At 40.9% G+C, this 17,838-nt stretch overlaps 2 protein-coding genes across 2 annotated transcripts; both read right to left on the reverse strand.

The window, feature by feature from the left end:
* Positions 1-424: 424 nt before the first annotated feature.
* LOC115118316 (olfactory receptor 11A1-like) lies at positions 425-2,843 on the reverse strand. The gene has a single exon (XM_029646900.2). The coding sequence runs from the start codon at positions 2,693-2,695 to the stop codon at positions 1,745-1,747; it is 951 nt and encodes a 316-aa protein (XP_029502760.2). The 5' UTR covers positions 2,696-2,843; the 3' UTR covers positions 425-1,744.
* Positions 2,844-15,854: 13,011 nt separating this feature from the next.
* Positions 15,855-17,496, reverse strand: LOC115118321 (olfactory receptor 1D2-like). Its single transcript, XM_029646908.2, has one exon. It carries the CDS (start codon positions 17,246-17,248, stop codon positions 16,310-16,312), a length of 939 nt encoding a protein of 312 aa, XP_029502768.1. The 5' UTR covers positions 17,249-17,496; the 3' UTR covers positions 15,855-16,309.
* Positions 17,497-17,838: the final 342 nt, after the last annotated feature.

Here is a 17,838-nt window from a genome sequence, read left to right on the forward strand (position 1 = left end):
TTATTGACACTCTGGGCTTCCCTAGGCCTACAGTACACTTTCAGAGCCTATCAACCCAGAGGCGATGACAGAAGCTGTGTGTCCCAAAAGGCACTCTATTCCCTATATAGTGCACTACCTTTGACCAGAGGCCTCTGATCAATATAGGGAATAGGGAATATAGAGAGAGAATAGAGTACAATTTGGGATGCAATCAAGACCAGCCGTTCCTCTCCTGGAGCCCCTCAGGTCTCTACAGGTTAATAGCTGCATTAATTGGTTCCTAAGGAACAAGGCAATATAGTGGACTAATGACCTGGCACCTAATGACTCGATAAACATGTTTATTATGCCCTTGTTATTGACTTCTACTGTCCCCATGGTGAAGTATGGATGGAGTAAAACAAAGTACTGGTGTTTCATACATAATTTTCATTGACAGAACTCCAAAACTTTTGACAGCTTTTTACAAGATGGATAGAGTACATGACAAATGTGTTTCATACATGCAATCCATCATCATTACCCTTGCTGTTTTCTTTTATTCTGTGGGTCAAACATATTTTACAGTAACCCTGGAAAAACAAGATGGGTATGTGGTTGTCCCACCTAGCCATCTTAAGGTGAATGTACTAACTGTAAGTTGCTATGGACACAAGCGTCTGCTAAATTACATAAATGTAAATCTGGTATTCCAATTTATAAATAAAACAAAATACAGTATATACAGTATATTTATCATTATGAATGAATTATCTGGATTTTGTGAGGACAGAATAAGCTATCCAAATTAGGCAACATGTTACTCTTGTGTCCCAGGTAGTTGCCTTTCTGGTATGAAGAATACCAAAGCTAGTCATCTGTCAGATAGCTGGCACACATATATCATGTTACATTGAACAGTTGGCCCTCAGAAAACATGACATGCATCCAGATCTCAGGCAGAATACAGTTGGTTTTCATGCTACAGTATTTCCCTTAATTTCTCTCTCAAAATGTCAAACAATCCCCAAGCTTGTATGTACTGTACAGGGCCTATTTTCTGTTAGGATGGATGTAATGGTGCCAGATAAACCCACATAAGGTGGGTTTACCTTTTCCACATTTACTGTACATCAGTTTATCCACTGTTACATACTTAGATACAGCTGTCAACATAAGTAAGAATTCAAAGTAATGAACTTCTGTTTTTTTTGGTTATGTAATAATATTCATGTATTACATTTTGTAGGTGCTTTTCATTACACAAGAATAATCTCAAAGTGAATCAAATAAAAGATAAACAAAAGAAGCAAACAAAATATATATATAGAACCAAACCTTGAAAGCAACCATCAAAATCTAGAAGGAAGGGAAGGCTCATAGAGATGAGTCATAAGGCCTATTTTGAAGGCCCCAACAGTCTGAGCAGCCTTGCGATTGTCAGGAAGGGAGTCCCAAAGGCATGGTGCTTGGGAGCAAAAGAAACTGTCCTCTGTTGTGGGTATCCAGGTCCTGGTGGCATGGAGCTGTTTGGCGTGGCTTTAACTTAATGGAGGTTCATAGGGGGACAGTAGGCCTGACAGGCAGACGAGTCCGATTCCATTTATTTATAAAGTGAATGAAAGGTAAATGACAATATTTCACAAATTAGCAAATGTTTTACATGTCTGATTTTCACCATCCTCACCCCCATTCATTATGGTAACTATAAGTAACAAAACACACAAGTCAACCTCACAAAAATCTAACAATCAGGACAGAAAAGGTCACACTACTGTTCAGCTTATGTTTTAGGGTACAGACCTACAGGTAGTATGTATTTACAAGCCTGTCTGATTTTAGTCATCCTAACGCCATACACAACAGGATTAAAAAGTGGCTGGCACATCAGAAAGTACACTGATAAAATAGTGTGAAGTACAGTTGGAACATTTCTCATAGGCCTATCAAATCTACTCTGGAGCAGATTTAAGAAACAGCCGAAAGAGAAGTTGAGCAGCGAGGCCAGGTGAGGAGTACAGGTGCTGAAAGCTTTCTGTCTGGTCTCAATGGAAGATTTCAAACAAATTGTCAGAATCTTAATATAAGAAAACAAAATAGTAATTAAAGGGATGGCGACAGACAAAACAACACCGTAGAGTCCATAGATGTTATTAACTGTTGTGTCTGAAGTTGAACAAGCAAGTTTCACCAGCAGGTAGTTGTCACAGTACACTTTGTCTATAACGTTCCCACACAATTTCAAACGAATAGTTAAAGACAGTGTTATGATGAATTTTACAAAAGAGTACAACCATATTACACAAACTAAAATACACACCCTGTTGGGTGTCATGACAACATTATACTGTAGTGGATAACATATAGCAAGGTACCTGTCATAGGACATGACTGCTAAATTGCTGAATTCAATAGATCCATATGTGTATATACTAAACATCTGTAGGTAACAGTACACAGTGGAAACTGAATGCGCATCTGAAACCAAATGAATCATAAGAGCAGGAAACAAAGCAGTGCTACCATACAACTCATTCACAAACAAACTGCACAGAAACAGATACATGGGTTCATGAAGGCTCCTCTCCATACATATAACCATGATAAGCACAATGTTCGCAAAGACTATGGAGATGTATAACACAGTTAATATAATCAAATAGAAGTACTTTAAGTGTCCACTGTCACTATATCCAGCTAGCATAAATGACGTGAATTGTGTTGAGTTTTCCATTTTCCTAAAAGTACATTGAAATATTTGTAGATATATTTGTCTATCAGGTGAAACTATCAGTCTCTTATTGATGTCTCATAAATCCTTAATTCTTAGATTTGCCATCGATGACCAAAACTCTTTGCAGTATTGCCACGGTATAACTCTTCAAAGTGTTATATCCCATAGGCATTCCCGTGGAAAAACATTGTTCCCTGCGGCTGCAATGTACATTGAGTAGTCTATACAGCAAACTTCATTCATCCCTAGTGTAGTTCAATAATATCAATATAATGAATAACAAATACAATTGACGCAATGTCTCAGCTTACCAGCCTTTACTTTACTGTTACACTGACAAACACTCCAATCATAGTGTGTGAATCAAACAGGAGGCACGTCGTGCAGAGCCATACGGTGGTAAAACCCCCTTGCATAAGTCATATATACATCTCCCCACCAGAGACCATGGATCAATCCCTGTGTCCACCTATCTCCCACTTGCCTGTCTCCCCCTCTGATGTCCTTACTGTTTGAATTATAAACAGTTTTTAAAAATATATCTAAAACAACAAAACAGGATTTAAGTCTAAAAAAGGATATAAGTCCAGATCACCTAGTATCTTTCTCCAGACTGCCGTGGTGTAGACATAGGTATACTGTACGTTGTGTGTCAGTGGACTATTCCACATAAACTACTGTCACATCAACTGACCTTTTATACCTTTTAAACAAAGGAAAAAAACAGCGTACAACAGTTTGTTTACTCAAACTCTAATGACACCCAGAATCAAATTGTCATGGTGTGGCTCAGCCTCCTGTGGGTGGGTAGGTAAGTGCTCAGGCAATAAGTGCATAAGTGGCTGCTAAATGTTCTCTCTGCCGACATGACAAAAAATGTAAAGAATTTTAGAAAATTTGCTTCAAAACTGCAATATTTTCTCTAGGCCCCATGACAAAATGTGTAGAATTGCAGAATATTACATTTAAAGCTGAGCATTTTTCTCTCCAACATCAAATCCCCCCAAAAAGGCTAGAGCCCGCCCTGGATTGGTGGCACGCATCCCCATTTTCATTAGATCTGTTCATGTTCAAGTTTGTTTATTATATACACATGATGTACGTGGAGTACACAGTGCAACAAAATGCTTACTTGCAGGTTTACCTCTCGACAATGCAACAACAATAGGAAAGTAGTTATTAACTGAATAAAAGAGTACAAGAAAAATACATTCTCGATGTAAAAAAAATAGGATACAAACTTAGCTAAAATATCTACAAAAAGTCACTCAATTGAATTAAATAGGATATTTACACATGTGTAGGGGAATTGTGCAATAACAAATAGACATTGTGCAGTATTATAAATACAGTAGGAATACAGTAGCAGCAGTCATGGAGTGTGTGTGTGTGTGTGTGTGTGTGTGCGAGCCTTTGTGTGAGTGAGTGCACGTGTGTCAGTGTGTCAAGGTGCAGGGAGTAAGTGCAAAAAACAGTTGTGCCGGCCATCAATCCCGGTTCAAGAGTTCAGTAGTCTGATGGCTTGCGGGTAAAAACTGTCTATGAGCCTGGAGGCCGGGACCCGATTCTCCGGTACCCGCTGAAGGGCTTTGAGGTCGTAAACGGAGCAATTTCCGTAACAGGCCGTGATGCAAAGGGTCAGGACGCTCTCGATGGTGCTGCGATAGAATTTGTAGAGGACCCGAGGGGGAATGCCTAAATTCTTCAGCCACCTGAGAAAGTAGAGGCGCTGTTGCACCTTCTTGACCAGGGTGGTGATGGTGTAGGTCCATGTGAGGTTCTCTGTGATGTGGACGCTGAGGAACCTGAAGCTGCTGACTTTTTCCACTTCAGTCCCGTCGATGTGGATCGGGGTGTGTCCTCCTCCCTAAAGTCGACAATCAAATCAATTAGTTTTGCTGACGTTGAAGGAGAGGTTGTTGTTTTGATACCACACTGCCAGAACTCTGACATCCTCCCTCTAGGCTGACTCGTCATTGTCAGTGATTGGGCTTCTACTCAGGCTGGTCACTAGAAACAGACTTTGATTTTGGATATTTGAAAAGGTCCTGAGGACGTCGATATATGCCTTCCTCGGGGCTCACTAACAAAAACAATTGCACAACACTGGGCTTGAACTCACAAAGCCCAGAACCAGCGCATTCTGGTAAGACCACTATGCCACAGCAGTTCCCAATTCCCTAGCAAGCAGGGGGATTACTTGATGACTAAATGGAAATGGCCATTTTTATTTAATGCTTTCCCCAAACCATAGCTTTAACCTTAACCCCTGTGAATTAATACCTAAACTTAACCCTTTGAGTTGTTTCTGTTTTAACCATGTAACCACACGGAATTAGCCCTGTAACCACGTGGAATTAATGAGTAAAAAAAATAGACATTCATCCAATTACTGCATATTCCGAAGTGAAACTATGAGATCTGGTTATACAGGGTTGTCGTCACCAAACTTGATGATGGAGCTGGTGCTTTGCCATATATTCATAGGCGAACAAGCAGTACAGCAGTGGGCTGAGGACACATCCCTGGAGGTCCCGTGTTGAGAGTCAGAGTGAACGAGGTGTTGTTGCCAATCCTCACAAACTGTGGCCTGCAAGTCAGGAAGTCCAGGATCCAGTTGCAGAGGGTGGTTTCGACAAGCTTGGAGGGAACAATGGTGTTGAATACTGAATGAGCGTCTGCTTAATGATTAAAATACAATCTAATGTAATTATAGTCAATGAACAGCATTCTTACATAGGTGTTCCACTTGTCAAGGTGTGATAAGGCCATGTGAATAGCAATGGAGATGGCATCTTCCGTGGATCTGTTGTCATGGTAGGTAAATTGGAATGGGTCCAGTGTGTCTGGCTACTGGCCTTGATGTGGGCCATGACCAGCTTCTGAGGACGTGGCCAGGGATGTCATCTGGGTCGGAGGCTTTGTGAGTATTCACTCACAAAGCGTTTTCCTCAGGTCAGCCTCGGAGTGCAGAAGCACCTGGTTGTCCGGAGCAGAGAAATACCTCTTGGATTGCTCGGTGTTGGTGGCCTCAAAGCGACCATAGAATGTGTTGAGCTTGTCTGGGAGGGAGGTGTCAGTGGGCATCTCACAGCTGGATTTGCCTTTGTAGTCCGGGATGGCCTGTTGTCCTTGCCACATGCGTTGTGTGTCTGAGCTGTCATATTTTGATTCCAATGAGTCTATATTGTCTTTTAGCATCATTAATGGCTTTCCAGAGCTCATACAGGCTTGCCTTGAACACATAATGCGCAGCAGCGTCATCAGGCTTTGCTTTGCTGACGTTGAATGCTGCAGTACTGGCTCTCAGCGTTGCACGGATTCCTCCGTTCATCCAGGGTTTTTGGTTGGGGTATGTCTGGATTTTTTCTGTGGGTACAACATCATCAACACATTTTTTAATTAAACTTGTGACTGAGTTTTTTTAATTTAACTAGTTTAAAGAGGTAGATTTTTCCATCACCTGCCACAGTGGCTGGTGGACCAAACATTTAATTGTAGGCCCTGCTCTCGTAGGACAGGAGATGTTTGTGATATTTAAGGATGTTTTAGTTTTTTCTGGTTAAAGGACAGCTTTGGGGTATAAGGATTCTTGTTGGCTAATGGTCTCGTACTGTTCACTGAGTGCTACGTGGTGTCGGCGGTATGTACACAGCACTCATGAAAACAAACGTGAATTCTCTCGGCAGATAGTGGGGCCGGCAATTCAGCATCATAAACTCCAGATTGGGTGAGCAGGAGCTTGTGATTACTTTCGCATCGCTGCAGTATCGAACGTCTATCAGAAAGCACTTTTCAGTCCAACTTGGATATCCCTTTTCCTTCCTCTTCGCCGCAGTTTCCTTAATGCGGTTGATCCAGCTACAGGTAAGCCCGGTATGTGGGAGGCAAAGAAGCATAGTGAGTGTGGGAGAGTTGGAGGGAGAAATTCCCCAAATACAGGTGTGCCAAGCTGGTAGTGTCATACCCAAGAAGCCTTCAGGCTCTAATCGCTGCCAAAGGTGCTTCAATTTATGTAAATGTGATATTTCAGCTTTTATTTATTTTATACATTTGCAAAAATTTCAACAAAAAATAATTTGCTTTGTCAATATGGGTTATTATGTGTAGATTGATGAGGGGGGAAAACAATCTTATCAATTTTAGAATAAAGCTGTAACAAAACAAAATGTTAAAAAAGTGAAGGGGTCTGAATACTTTCCGAATGCACTGCACATCCTGACAAAAGCAAAGCTCATTGCTTATAAGCAGAGATGGGTTGCCAGGCTGGCACCGTACGAGTTTGACATCAAGTACATCGCTGGTCCCAAAAATGTCATTGCAGATTCCCTGAGCAGAGAGCACTTCATACGATCCAGTGCACTCCACCGCCTGACGAGGTTTCCGTACGAGACATTACTAGCCGAAGATAATGCTGTGCACACAGACCTAGTGCAAGATGTGTTTCGCTGGTCCACTCATCCCTTTGACAAAGCCTCTAACACCAATGAGTTAGTCATTAGCTGCCAGTCTGCTGTTGCCACCCCATCTGGTGCTTTATAAAGACAGGAAGTTTCTGCTGTTCTTCACTCAAAAAGGCGCTGGGTGGGGGATGTGTGTTCCCGTGCACTGCTGTTGCCACAGCGTCCACAGGCTGTGATGCCATCAAAGCAGTCCGATGTTGATGTCCTGCCACAAGACTAACGGATGAGTAAGCAGCGTGATGATGACGTGATGAGCAGAGTGATCTTCTTTGTGGAGCGGGGACGAAGACCGTCACGGAGAGAGCATCCTCACGTGTTTGTTGAGATTCTGCGTCTTCTCAGAAGTTGGAACAAGTTCACCAAAAAGATGGGTGTATTGAATCACGTTTCAAAGAACATGATAAAAAAGAGGAAAACATACCTGTATACCAGTCGCCATGAGAGACATAGTGTTAAAGCGTGTCCATGATGAAGCTGGCTACCAGGGTCAACAGAGAACGATGTACCTGACAAGACATGGTCTGGAGAGGGATGTCAAGGAGTATGTTTGGTGCTGCAGGAGATGCGTCATGAGGAAAACTCCTGATCCGGTGGCCAAAGCTCCACTGGAGAGTATAATCACAACTGAGCCTCTCAAACTATTGTGCATAGACTTTTGGTCTGCAGAAGATTCCACAAACAAGTCCCTGGATGTGCTCGTTGTTACTGACCACTTCACCATATTGGCTCATGTGACCAAACCAGTCTGCCAAGTCTGTGGCTCATCAGTTGTGTAACAACTACTTCTGTGTCTACGGGTTACCTCGTCGTATACACTCAGATCAGGGAGACAACTTGGAGAATACCGAGCTATTGAGCTATTGAGTGTTGCAGGCGTACAGAAGTCCCACACCACGCCATACCATCTGATGGGCAATGAGTCCTGTGAAATGATGAATAGGACATTGGGAAACATAACCTGGGCTCTGCCGACGAGAGAAAAGCACAGATGGCCTCAGGCTCTGTAGTCTCTCACATTTGCATTAGGGATGCGCCGATATTACATTTTTGGCTTATACCGATATCCGATATTTTCCTTGCCAAAAAAAAACAGATATTGATAACCGATATTTTAAAAAATTGCGGCCTTTTATGCATTCTAGTACAGTTAAATAGTTAACACACACAAACACATGGACGCAGTGGTCTAAGGCACTGCATCTCAGTGCAAAAGGCGTCTCTACAGTCCCTGGTTGGAATCCAGGTTGTATCTCATCTGGCCATGATTGGATCCCATAGGGCAGCGCACAATTGACCCAGCGTTGTCCGGGTTTGGCCGGGGTAGGCTGACATTGTAAATAAGAATTTGGTCTTAACTGACTTGCCTAGTTAAATAAAGGTTACACACACACACACCACACACTACACTACACTGACCAAAACATTATTTTGTTGGCATTTACATATGTCCCCATTACCAGTAAAACAATCAAACCTATTTCTTTCACTTTCTTGCTGTTTTGTTGTTCATTTGTTCAGTCATTTCATTCTCAACCAGGATCTCATCATATATGTCAAGCAGAGAAGTTTCAGCTCTGTCTGTCCGTGGCCTCTCTTCCTCTGTGCGCACTGTCACTGTGTCCGTTTCCATCTTGTCCAGCTGTGTATGTAAAATTTCAAGGTAAACCCTGTTTCGTATCTGCATCGAACTAGCGGTCCTTGTACCTAGCATCGAGCATCGTGGCAACACAGTAAAGAGGCGCAGAGAGAATGCCACCGAATCACTTGTTCACAGCCTCGAGTACTTTTGTAAGTTTTAACCCCATGTTCTGTGTCGGCAGTTTTGTTGAGCGGGTGTTTCAATGCCATGACAGAGGGTATCACGTCTGCTGCAGACGCAGTTGATTAGCTTATTTCTCAAGTCAGTTGTTCAAACGGCGCTAGGAGTGTGTTCATGTTTTCAAGTTTCAAACATGTTTTGAAATGGCAGCAGCGGTATGAGAACCAGAACATTCTTGAGCAATACGGCTTTCCACAGTACGAAATCCTTGTCGTCCCACTGTACTGTCAGACTCATAATGCTCATGGGGCTGACATCGCTGGTCCAAATGTCAGTCATGGAGCTAATAGCAGTGACGCCCATAGCAAGTAGCTCATGTATGCGAGTTTAAAAATACTGTGTAGCTCCGGTACGGCAACATCTGAAAAATAGTGTGTACCGGTGCTCTCTCCTTTGAGTTGTGTCTCTGAAATGTTCTTACTCTTCTGTTAAAGGAATATAACAATTCCTATTTGTGTTCATTTAACCAATTCAATTTAAATCACTCTGTCTGTTTCTAATCATTTGTAAGATCCGTATTTGCATAAAATGGACAGAGACCAGTCTACCAAATTAGCCAATAGCATTTATTCGCGAGAGCGCTGATCATAGTACCATGTACATCAGTTCATATATTACATATGATGTCATAGGTTTTAAAATGTCCCTCCTCCTCTCCGACCAGGACAAAGCAGCTTCAAAAGTTCATTCCAACTCACTAGCGCACATACATGACACACAATATATCTGGATTATCTCCTGAAGTCTCACCACAGTTTATTACCACTTAGCAGACAGTTCCAGTCCCCCCCAGATACGGAAAACCTGGACGGGCTCTCGCTGTCTTATTTTATACCCACAGAGTTATTGCCGGGTCGCTTCAAACATGGGTTAAGGATTCTCTTTGCTTACTTTAGACCCACACACATACATTCCTTCTTCCACAATGGTTATCATTTCCAATTACCCCTTGTCCATGCTACATAACCTCTTTCCTAGGAACTAACATTATTAATCAGATATTGTAAAACAGGCTAGAGTTGAATTAGTTATAGTTCTATTTAAATGTACACATTGTTTAGTCATTATTCATAAAATTCCTAACATTTTCAAATGACTGCTCGACTTGAACTTGTTTAGTTGTTGGAAGTGTACAGTTCGTATTTTTCTGCTTTTGTTCTGTGTGATGCTGTATTTTTTGTGGCGTCATTACATCATCTACCTACGTTACATAGGTATGCCCGTCAGTGCACATTGGTGTTAAACTAGACATCAGGCCGATGCCGATGTTGGCATTTTTAGCTAATATCGTCCGATTCCGATATGCTCACCGATATATTGTCCCTAATTTGCTTACTTACTTACTTACTGACTTTATTGTCCCCATGGGGAAATTTTTGTTTCAGTGTCATGTACACAACTGTACAATCTATGAGACCACAGGCTTTGCCGATTTCCTGCAGTGGATGATGATAATGATGCTGAGTAAAGAACAAATGTGTAGATGTCGGAGCTGCCCTCTGAAGGAACAGGTGACATTTCATATCTTGATTCTGTTCAAGCTGTATCGCAGCCGAGGTCCTGGCTCAGAACTTAACAGTGTAGTGAGTGAGCACACTGACCAGTCTTCTTCTGACCATCCCCATACTGACCTACCAAACTCTGACCATTCCTTACCTGACGCGTTACACACTGACTGTGTTGACGCACCCACCATCAACACAGCACACGACACTGTCACCCCTTGTGTAGTTAAACCAGTGTTGAGATTTATTGAGAGTTAGGTTTTTATAGAGTCTGAAAGGTTTTTATAGCTATGTGGCGGTATCTCTCCACATGAGTATTTTGTTTTCTAAAGGCCAATATGTTCATACAGGGGGTCAAAGGTATTTTCATATTATATTTGTTTTTTTACGTCCCTGTGGACATGGTTTGATGTCACAGGACAAGAATGAGACGAGGATATGTTCAAGTCCCTTATTGTGGTTTTCTTTTTATTTGAGGTCCTTTCAAGTCACCGGGTGTTATTAACATGTGACAGGCATGTTTACATATGAGGGCTATGGGGACTGATCAACCTCTTTTCACTCAATTTATCATGGAGAATAGTTTGACGACTGGAATATTTAGTGACTGTTTAAGAAGCAGGGTCTGCACCCTTAATACACATCTCTACCTTTGTCTTCTCTTCTAAATGTTTTTTGCTGCATAATTTTGTACATACAGTATGTTGAGTGTTCATGGTATGTTTGCATATTTTCTGTCTAGTTAGCAAGTGGAATTCAGTAGTGTAACTGTAACGTTCGTCGTTAAGGGTAGACCAAGGTGCAGCGTGGTAGGCGAACATTTTCTTTCATTTTAAATGTTCCACCAAAAAACAATAAACAACTCAACGAACGAAAAGCTTCGTTGTGCAAAAATACATGCAACCAAACAAAGACAAGATCCCACAACTGAAGGTGGGAAAAAGTGCTGCCTAAGTATGATCCCCAATCAGAGACAACGATAGACAGCTACCTCTGATTGGGAATCATACTAGGCCAACAAAGAAAAAGAAAGCATAGATATACAAAAACTAGAGTACCCACCCTAGCCACTCCCTTACCTAAACAAAATATAGAGAATAAACAGGGATCCCTAAGGCCAGGGCATGACATTAACAGGGTTATTCTTTTTTTATTTTGTATTAACCCATCCACCACCACTCCTCCTTGGAGGACACATATATTTTTTATTTCTTTTTTACAGCTTTTAACTTATACATTTTGCATACAGATTTGACATACATGGTACTTTTATATACAGCAATCATATAACAGTAATACATTACTGAACATAAGCTCCTTAATCCCGCCACTCTCAGCTTATCCCACCTATCACCATAGACCACCCTCGTGGTTTCCATGCGCCGTATGTTTTTCAATTGTGCTGTGATGTTTTACATTAATTTTGAACCTTTCTAATCATATAGTGTCCACAGATTGTGAGACAAAGATGAAAACCTTTCCTATAAGTATTATTATATTATTTATTGCCTGACAAACCCTGATCTGTTTCACCTGTCTTGTGATTGTCTCCATCCCCTCCTGGTGTCACTTATTATCCCTGGTGTATATATCCTTGTGTTTCCTGTCTCTCTGTGTCAGTTCGTCTTGTATGTTTTTCAAGTCAACCAGCGTTTTTCCCGTAATCCTGCTTCTATTCTCTTTTGCTAGTCCTCACAGTTTTTGGGAGTTCCAAATCACCCAACACTGCTATTTGTAAGGTTCATTTGAAGTAAAAAAAAATTCTCCCATTCCTGAACCTGTGACCAGACACAAGCTACATAGGGGAAATACCAGAATAAATTATCTAAGCTGTGTTTGAATACTCATACTAACCGCACTAACTGTACTCTTTGTGACATGAATTGATTGTATAGTATGCTTATTGGTCGTAGTATGGATATAGTTAGTATCCCAAAAGTTCCCAGATGTCGTACTAAATTCGGTAAAATATGAAGTATACACACAGAGGACACTATTTCCATACTTTAGGGCCCATAATGCATTATTCAGGAAATTGATGTGGCTTCACATTGTTTTCAGATTTGAAGAAAATGGCGGAAAATATGCAGCCGAAGTACTTCGAGAGCGGATACAAATTCATCGCTTTAACTAATTATGACAAATGTTTAGCATTGTAATAAAGTAATTACTTTTCAAATAAGTTACTTTACACGTTATGTTGGCTGACAATTTGTACGAACCACATAGCATATCATTACAGCAGTATGAATCGTTATGTTAGCTAGCTACCTAATGTTAGTTGGTTACTTATACACCAAACTTGCCAACTATGGCCTCCCGGGTGGCGCCAGCTGTGCCATCAGAGTCCCTGGGTTCGCGCCCAGGCTCTGTCGTAACCGGCCGCGACCGGGAGGTCCATGGGCGACGCACAATTGGCCTAGCGTCGTCCGGGTTAGGGAGGGCTTGGTCGGTAGGGATGTCCTTGTCTCATCACGCACCAGCGACTCCTGTGGCGGGCCAGGCGCAGTGCGCGCTAACCAAGGTTGCCAGGTGCACGGTGTACCCTCCGACACATTGGTGCGGCTGGCTTCGCGGGTTGGATGCGCGCTGTGTTAAGAAGCAGTACGGCTGGTTGGGTTGTGTATCGGAGGACGCATGACTTTCAACCTTCGTCTCTCCCGAGCCCGTACGGGAGTTGTAGCGATGAGACAAGATAGTAGCTACTACAACAATTGGATACTACGAAATTGGGGAGAAAAAGGGGTAAAATTCAACAACAAAAAAAAACTTTAGGATAACTACCCAATGTTTATTGACTTGATTATTCCTGTCATGCTTAGCTAAATGGTCCTTGTGCGTTCTCAATGAACATTCAGGTGCTTTCGTAAATTCGCTCTGGCTATCTACTCCGATTTCAGAGCACTCTGGTCTGAGAATAATGAATTTACCCCGTTGAATATGGCCGGTGTCAGTAAACGTCGGCAAAAAAGTGTAATTAAATTGTTGCCAGCAGCACAGTTACAGTCAACAACTATCTGGATAACATAACTGCCTAACCAGCTCTGCTAGTGCGAGTAAAATGGTCAGAGTGGTCTCATTTGTGTCTGGTAGTTAGCAAGCTAGCCAATGTTAGCTTGGGTGCTTGACTGCCGTTGTAAGGTCAGAACTCTCAAATCAACCCTACTCTTCGGCCCAAGCATCCAGTGTGCACTCCGAGAGCAAACCGCTCTGAATGTACGAGCACACTCTGGCACATTTACATTTACATTTAAGTCATTTAGCAGACGCTCTTATCCAGAGCGACTTACAAATTGCACTCCAGATTGAATTTAAGAACAACTAGTAATTTGTTATGCTAACTAGCAAGCAAATTGGTTGCATAGCAACATCAACTTCCCATAGACAGGTGAAGAGCTAGTTCGCTCAACTGAAAGGATACTGTTTGTTTACAGTATACTAACATTAACTGATAGTATATAGTATGCAGTATATACTCATTAAGTATGTAGTATACAGTATATTAGTATAAAATTCGAACACAGCTCTAGTGATTCTGTCTCTTCATAGCTAAATCTACAGAGCTGATTATCTACAGGTATCAGATATGAAGGTAAGACCCAGATGCAGACCAAGTCGGATAACCAATAGTTTAATAATCCCAAATAGACAGGTCAAGACAGGCAGGGGTAAATAGTCCAGAGAAGTGAGGGAAAGATACAGGACGGCAGGCAGGCTCAGGCAGAGGACGGTAATCCAGAAGTTGGGAAAAGGTACAGGATGGCAGGCAGGGTCAGGGGCAAGCAGAGTGGTCAGGCAGGTTGGCTCAGAGACAGGACAGGCAAGGGTCAAAACCAGGAGGACAAGATACATAGAGACTGGGGAAGAGCAGGCGCTGAGACAAAATGCTGGTAGGCTTGAACAAACCAGACGAAATGGCACAGACAGACAGAAAACACACTTATAAATACACAGGGGATAATGGGGAAGATGGGCGACACCTGGAGGGGGGTGGAGAAAATCACAAAGACAAGTGAAACAGATCAGGGTGTGACAACCGGGTTATTATTGGTGATTCCCCTAGCCACTCTATTGTAAGCCAATAGGTTTATTGGTTTTCATTTTTTAGCTTGCCTTCAACCAATCAACATGGAATCTTACTGGCGTAGCTTGCTTACGAGGGGCGGTGTGTGAGTTAGAATCGTCCCAGTCAACAAGCGCCAAACCAGCGATGAGTTAACTGCTGCAAAGCACTGTACATCAAAAGTGCAGATCGGAATATACAAGTTATATCAATTTGTTTATAAACATTTATGGAATATTGTACATGAGATGTGGTGTTTGTTTGTGGTACATTTGTTGAATATAATTTCAGCAAATGCTAGCTGGTTATTCACGGTGTCTGTGGGTGTTTTATGTATTTTGTACAGCGCGGGTGCAGAAAGTAGAATGATCTATGGAGGCTGCATTGCATGATGTACTAGCCATGCTGGTTTTCTATCAGATAATACATCTGTGACTGGTGCTACATGCTGGAGTCCTTGTTGATGATTGATTGTTTACAATGCAAGAAGAGCACTGTTACACTTGAATATAGATAATATCCCCATAATCTAAAATAGACATAAACACGGCCTGGCCAATTTCCTTCCTATTAACAAAAGTCAGACATGCTTTGTTTCTGTAAAATAACTTCAACTTCTTCACCAGCTCAGTGACATGTTTATTAAATGACCGTTTGTCATCAAGCCAGATACCAAGATATGTGTAGGAAGGAAGGAACTCAATTACTTATTACAAATTCATTTAAATCTGGTTTATGGGACCGAGAAAAAAAACTTTGCTGTGTTTGCATTTAGCACAAACTTTAGATCCAATAGTGACTTCTGTATAGTAGGATATTTTTCGTCCTGTTATCCCAATAGAAAATATCATAACACTACCACTACATAATAAGAGAGGGAAGGTAATGCAAAGCTACAATCAATGGTTGGCTAGTCAACATGTCATCCAAATCAAGATGCAAGGTTTGTCCAATAACAAGTGTAAATAGTTTGATTTACAGCCTGAAGCTATACATAACCTACTTGTTGTCATTACTAAAACAACAATTCATACCATCATAAGACAGTAAAAATCATCCTTTTTCAGAATATGAGTATTGAATATACAGTATGTTCAACTAGGATTAAAATAAATACAAATGTAGTGTTTCAATTAAATGGAAATTCAGAATTTGATATTTCTGTTCAGTTTTTCTTGTTTATGGAATTTATATCACTCCAAATGTGTAGCCTACATTCAACCATACTTTCTAGTTACATGCATATTATTGTTATTGCATCAATAAAACAATTAATTGCCTTCCAAAGCGGTCGTGAATATACATTTATTTTGAGAGATGCAGTGAGGAAGAGGCCTGGCTATAAGCACATAGATGCGTTATCACAACTCAATAACATTTAAAAAATATATTTTTACAGAACTGTAACCACAGAAATTATTGACATCATTTTTTTTCTTACTGTGCGGACAATACATATTTAAGAGTAACTGCATAAGGAGTAATATATTTGTGCTACCAATTGCACCCTATTCCCTTCATAGTGCACTACTTTGTCTCTGGTCAGAAGTAGTGCACTCCAAAGGAAATATGGTGTCATGTGGGACGTGGTGAGGCATTTTCCTGCTCAGGAAGTGTGCTACAATTACTCTATTCTTGGAATATTTGTAAATCACTTTCCCAGAAGAGGGCAATAGATACCAAGAAATGAGGGCCCATTTAACCTTGCAACAGTTTTGGCAGATTTTACCTTCTGAAGTCTCCCTGTTGTGTAAGATCATGTAACTAATGTGTCATATCAATGATTTTATGTGTATTACACATTTTAAAAACTGCACTTCGAATCTGCTGGAGATTAAGTCCATATATGACAGGGTTTAAGACAGGTGGTATAACAAGGAATTGTACACCCATTGCATTACGCATATTTAGTGTAATATTAACATCACTATTCCACCCTTGCAAAATATCAAACAGGGTCACTGTGATGAAAATAACCATTGTCAATAAATGTGGCACACATGTCTGTGTGAACTTAATCCTTCCCTCAGCTGACTTTACACAAGTCCTTACAATCTGACAGTAAGAAAAGGCAATGAAAAGGATCTGTAAAACATGAAGCACTATTATACAATAGCTCAAAATATGATTGATGGTTACGGGTGAACATGAATGCTTCAATATAGACGGATTGTCACAGAATATTTTATCAATGCGAGATCCACACAAAGGAACTCTGACGGTTAAAATAACTGTTATGAGTGCTATAAATAAAGGATAACACCAAGACAATAAGAGTAACTTTCTAACAGTTAAAGATGTCACAATGGTATGGTATAGTAATGGTCTGGATATTGCCACATACCTGTCGTAAGACATCACTGTTAGAATTGAAACTTCACACATGATAGATGTGTATATTACATAGGCCTGAGTCAAACATCCACCATAAGATATCACCTGAACATCTGACTGAAGGTCCAATAAGAACTTGGGGTAGAAACCAGTGGTTCCGTACAATCCATTGACACATAGACTACACAGAAAGATGTACATGGGCTCATGGAGGCCTTTCTCCTGAATGATTGTTATGATCAGAGTCAGATTCCCAGTGATGATGAGAAGGTATGTGATAAGAGACACGGTAAAATAGACTGATTTGTTGTTAAATGTCTCTTGTAAGCCACATAGATAAAAGAACTCAACTTGCGTTGAGTTCTCCATCGCTTTTGTTAATTTCCTTTCTTCGGTCAAAACAGCAATTCTTAGTCCTTACAAGGTTTGAGTGTGTATTGACGTGAATGAATGCATGTGAATTGTTGGATTCTGTGTAGGCTCAGACTAAATAATCATTTTAAAATACATTCACATCCTCCCTCAAACTCTTACTTTTAAAAATGAAAGATCCCGATTTATATCTTGAAATTAGACATCTGCGTGAATGAAAGAAATTAGCTTTGGTCCATGAAACGTCTTCTTGCTTGACAGAGGGATACTGCTCCAAGAACTTGTCATGTTAGCCTCTAAATATATCCTGGTCTGTGCTCACGTGGGATTGAAGTTTGTGTCAACATGTAACCACTCCATCGAGATGGATCTGTAATGAGTATAACAAGCAACTCATTTGGTTAAATTTACTCTATGTATTAACAAATCCAAACGTCTGCCAGCAGAATATGATTTTTCCCCCAAATACTGGAAACTGTAGAAAACCAGAACAGTCCAAGAACAGAACCATTTTTATTTGGTGAATTATAAAGACCGGGTACCTAAAATGAAATAAAACATTCTCAGTGTCAATACATGATAAACTT

Source organism: Oncorhynchus nerka, linkage group LG14 (genome assembly GCF_034236695.1).
Source record: "Oncorhynchus nerka isolate Pitt River linkage group LG14, Oner_Uvic_2.0, whole genome shotgun sequence".
Classification (NCBI taxonomy): Eukaryota; Metazoa; Chordata; class Actinopteri; order Salmoniformes; family Salmonidae; genus Oncorhynchus; species Oncorhynchus nerka.

Excerpts from the sequence above, each read along its gene's own strand:
- LOC115118316 (XM_029646900.2), bottom strand. The coding sequence starts at position 2,695 with ATGGAAAACTCAACACAATTCACGTCATTTATGCTAGCTGGATATAGT.
- LOC115118321 (XM_029646908.2), bottom strand. The coding sequence starts at position 17,248 with ATGGAGAACTCAACGCAAGTTGAGTTCTTTTATCTATGTGGCTTACAA.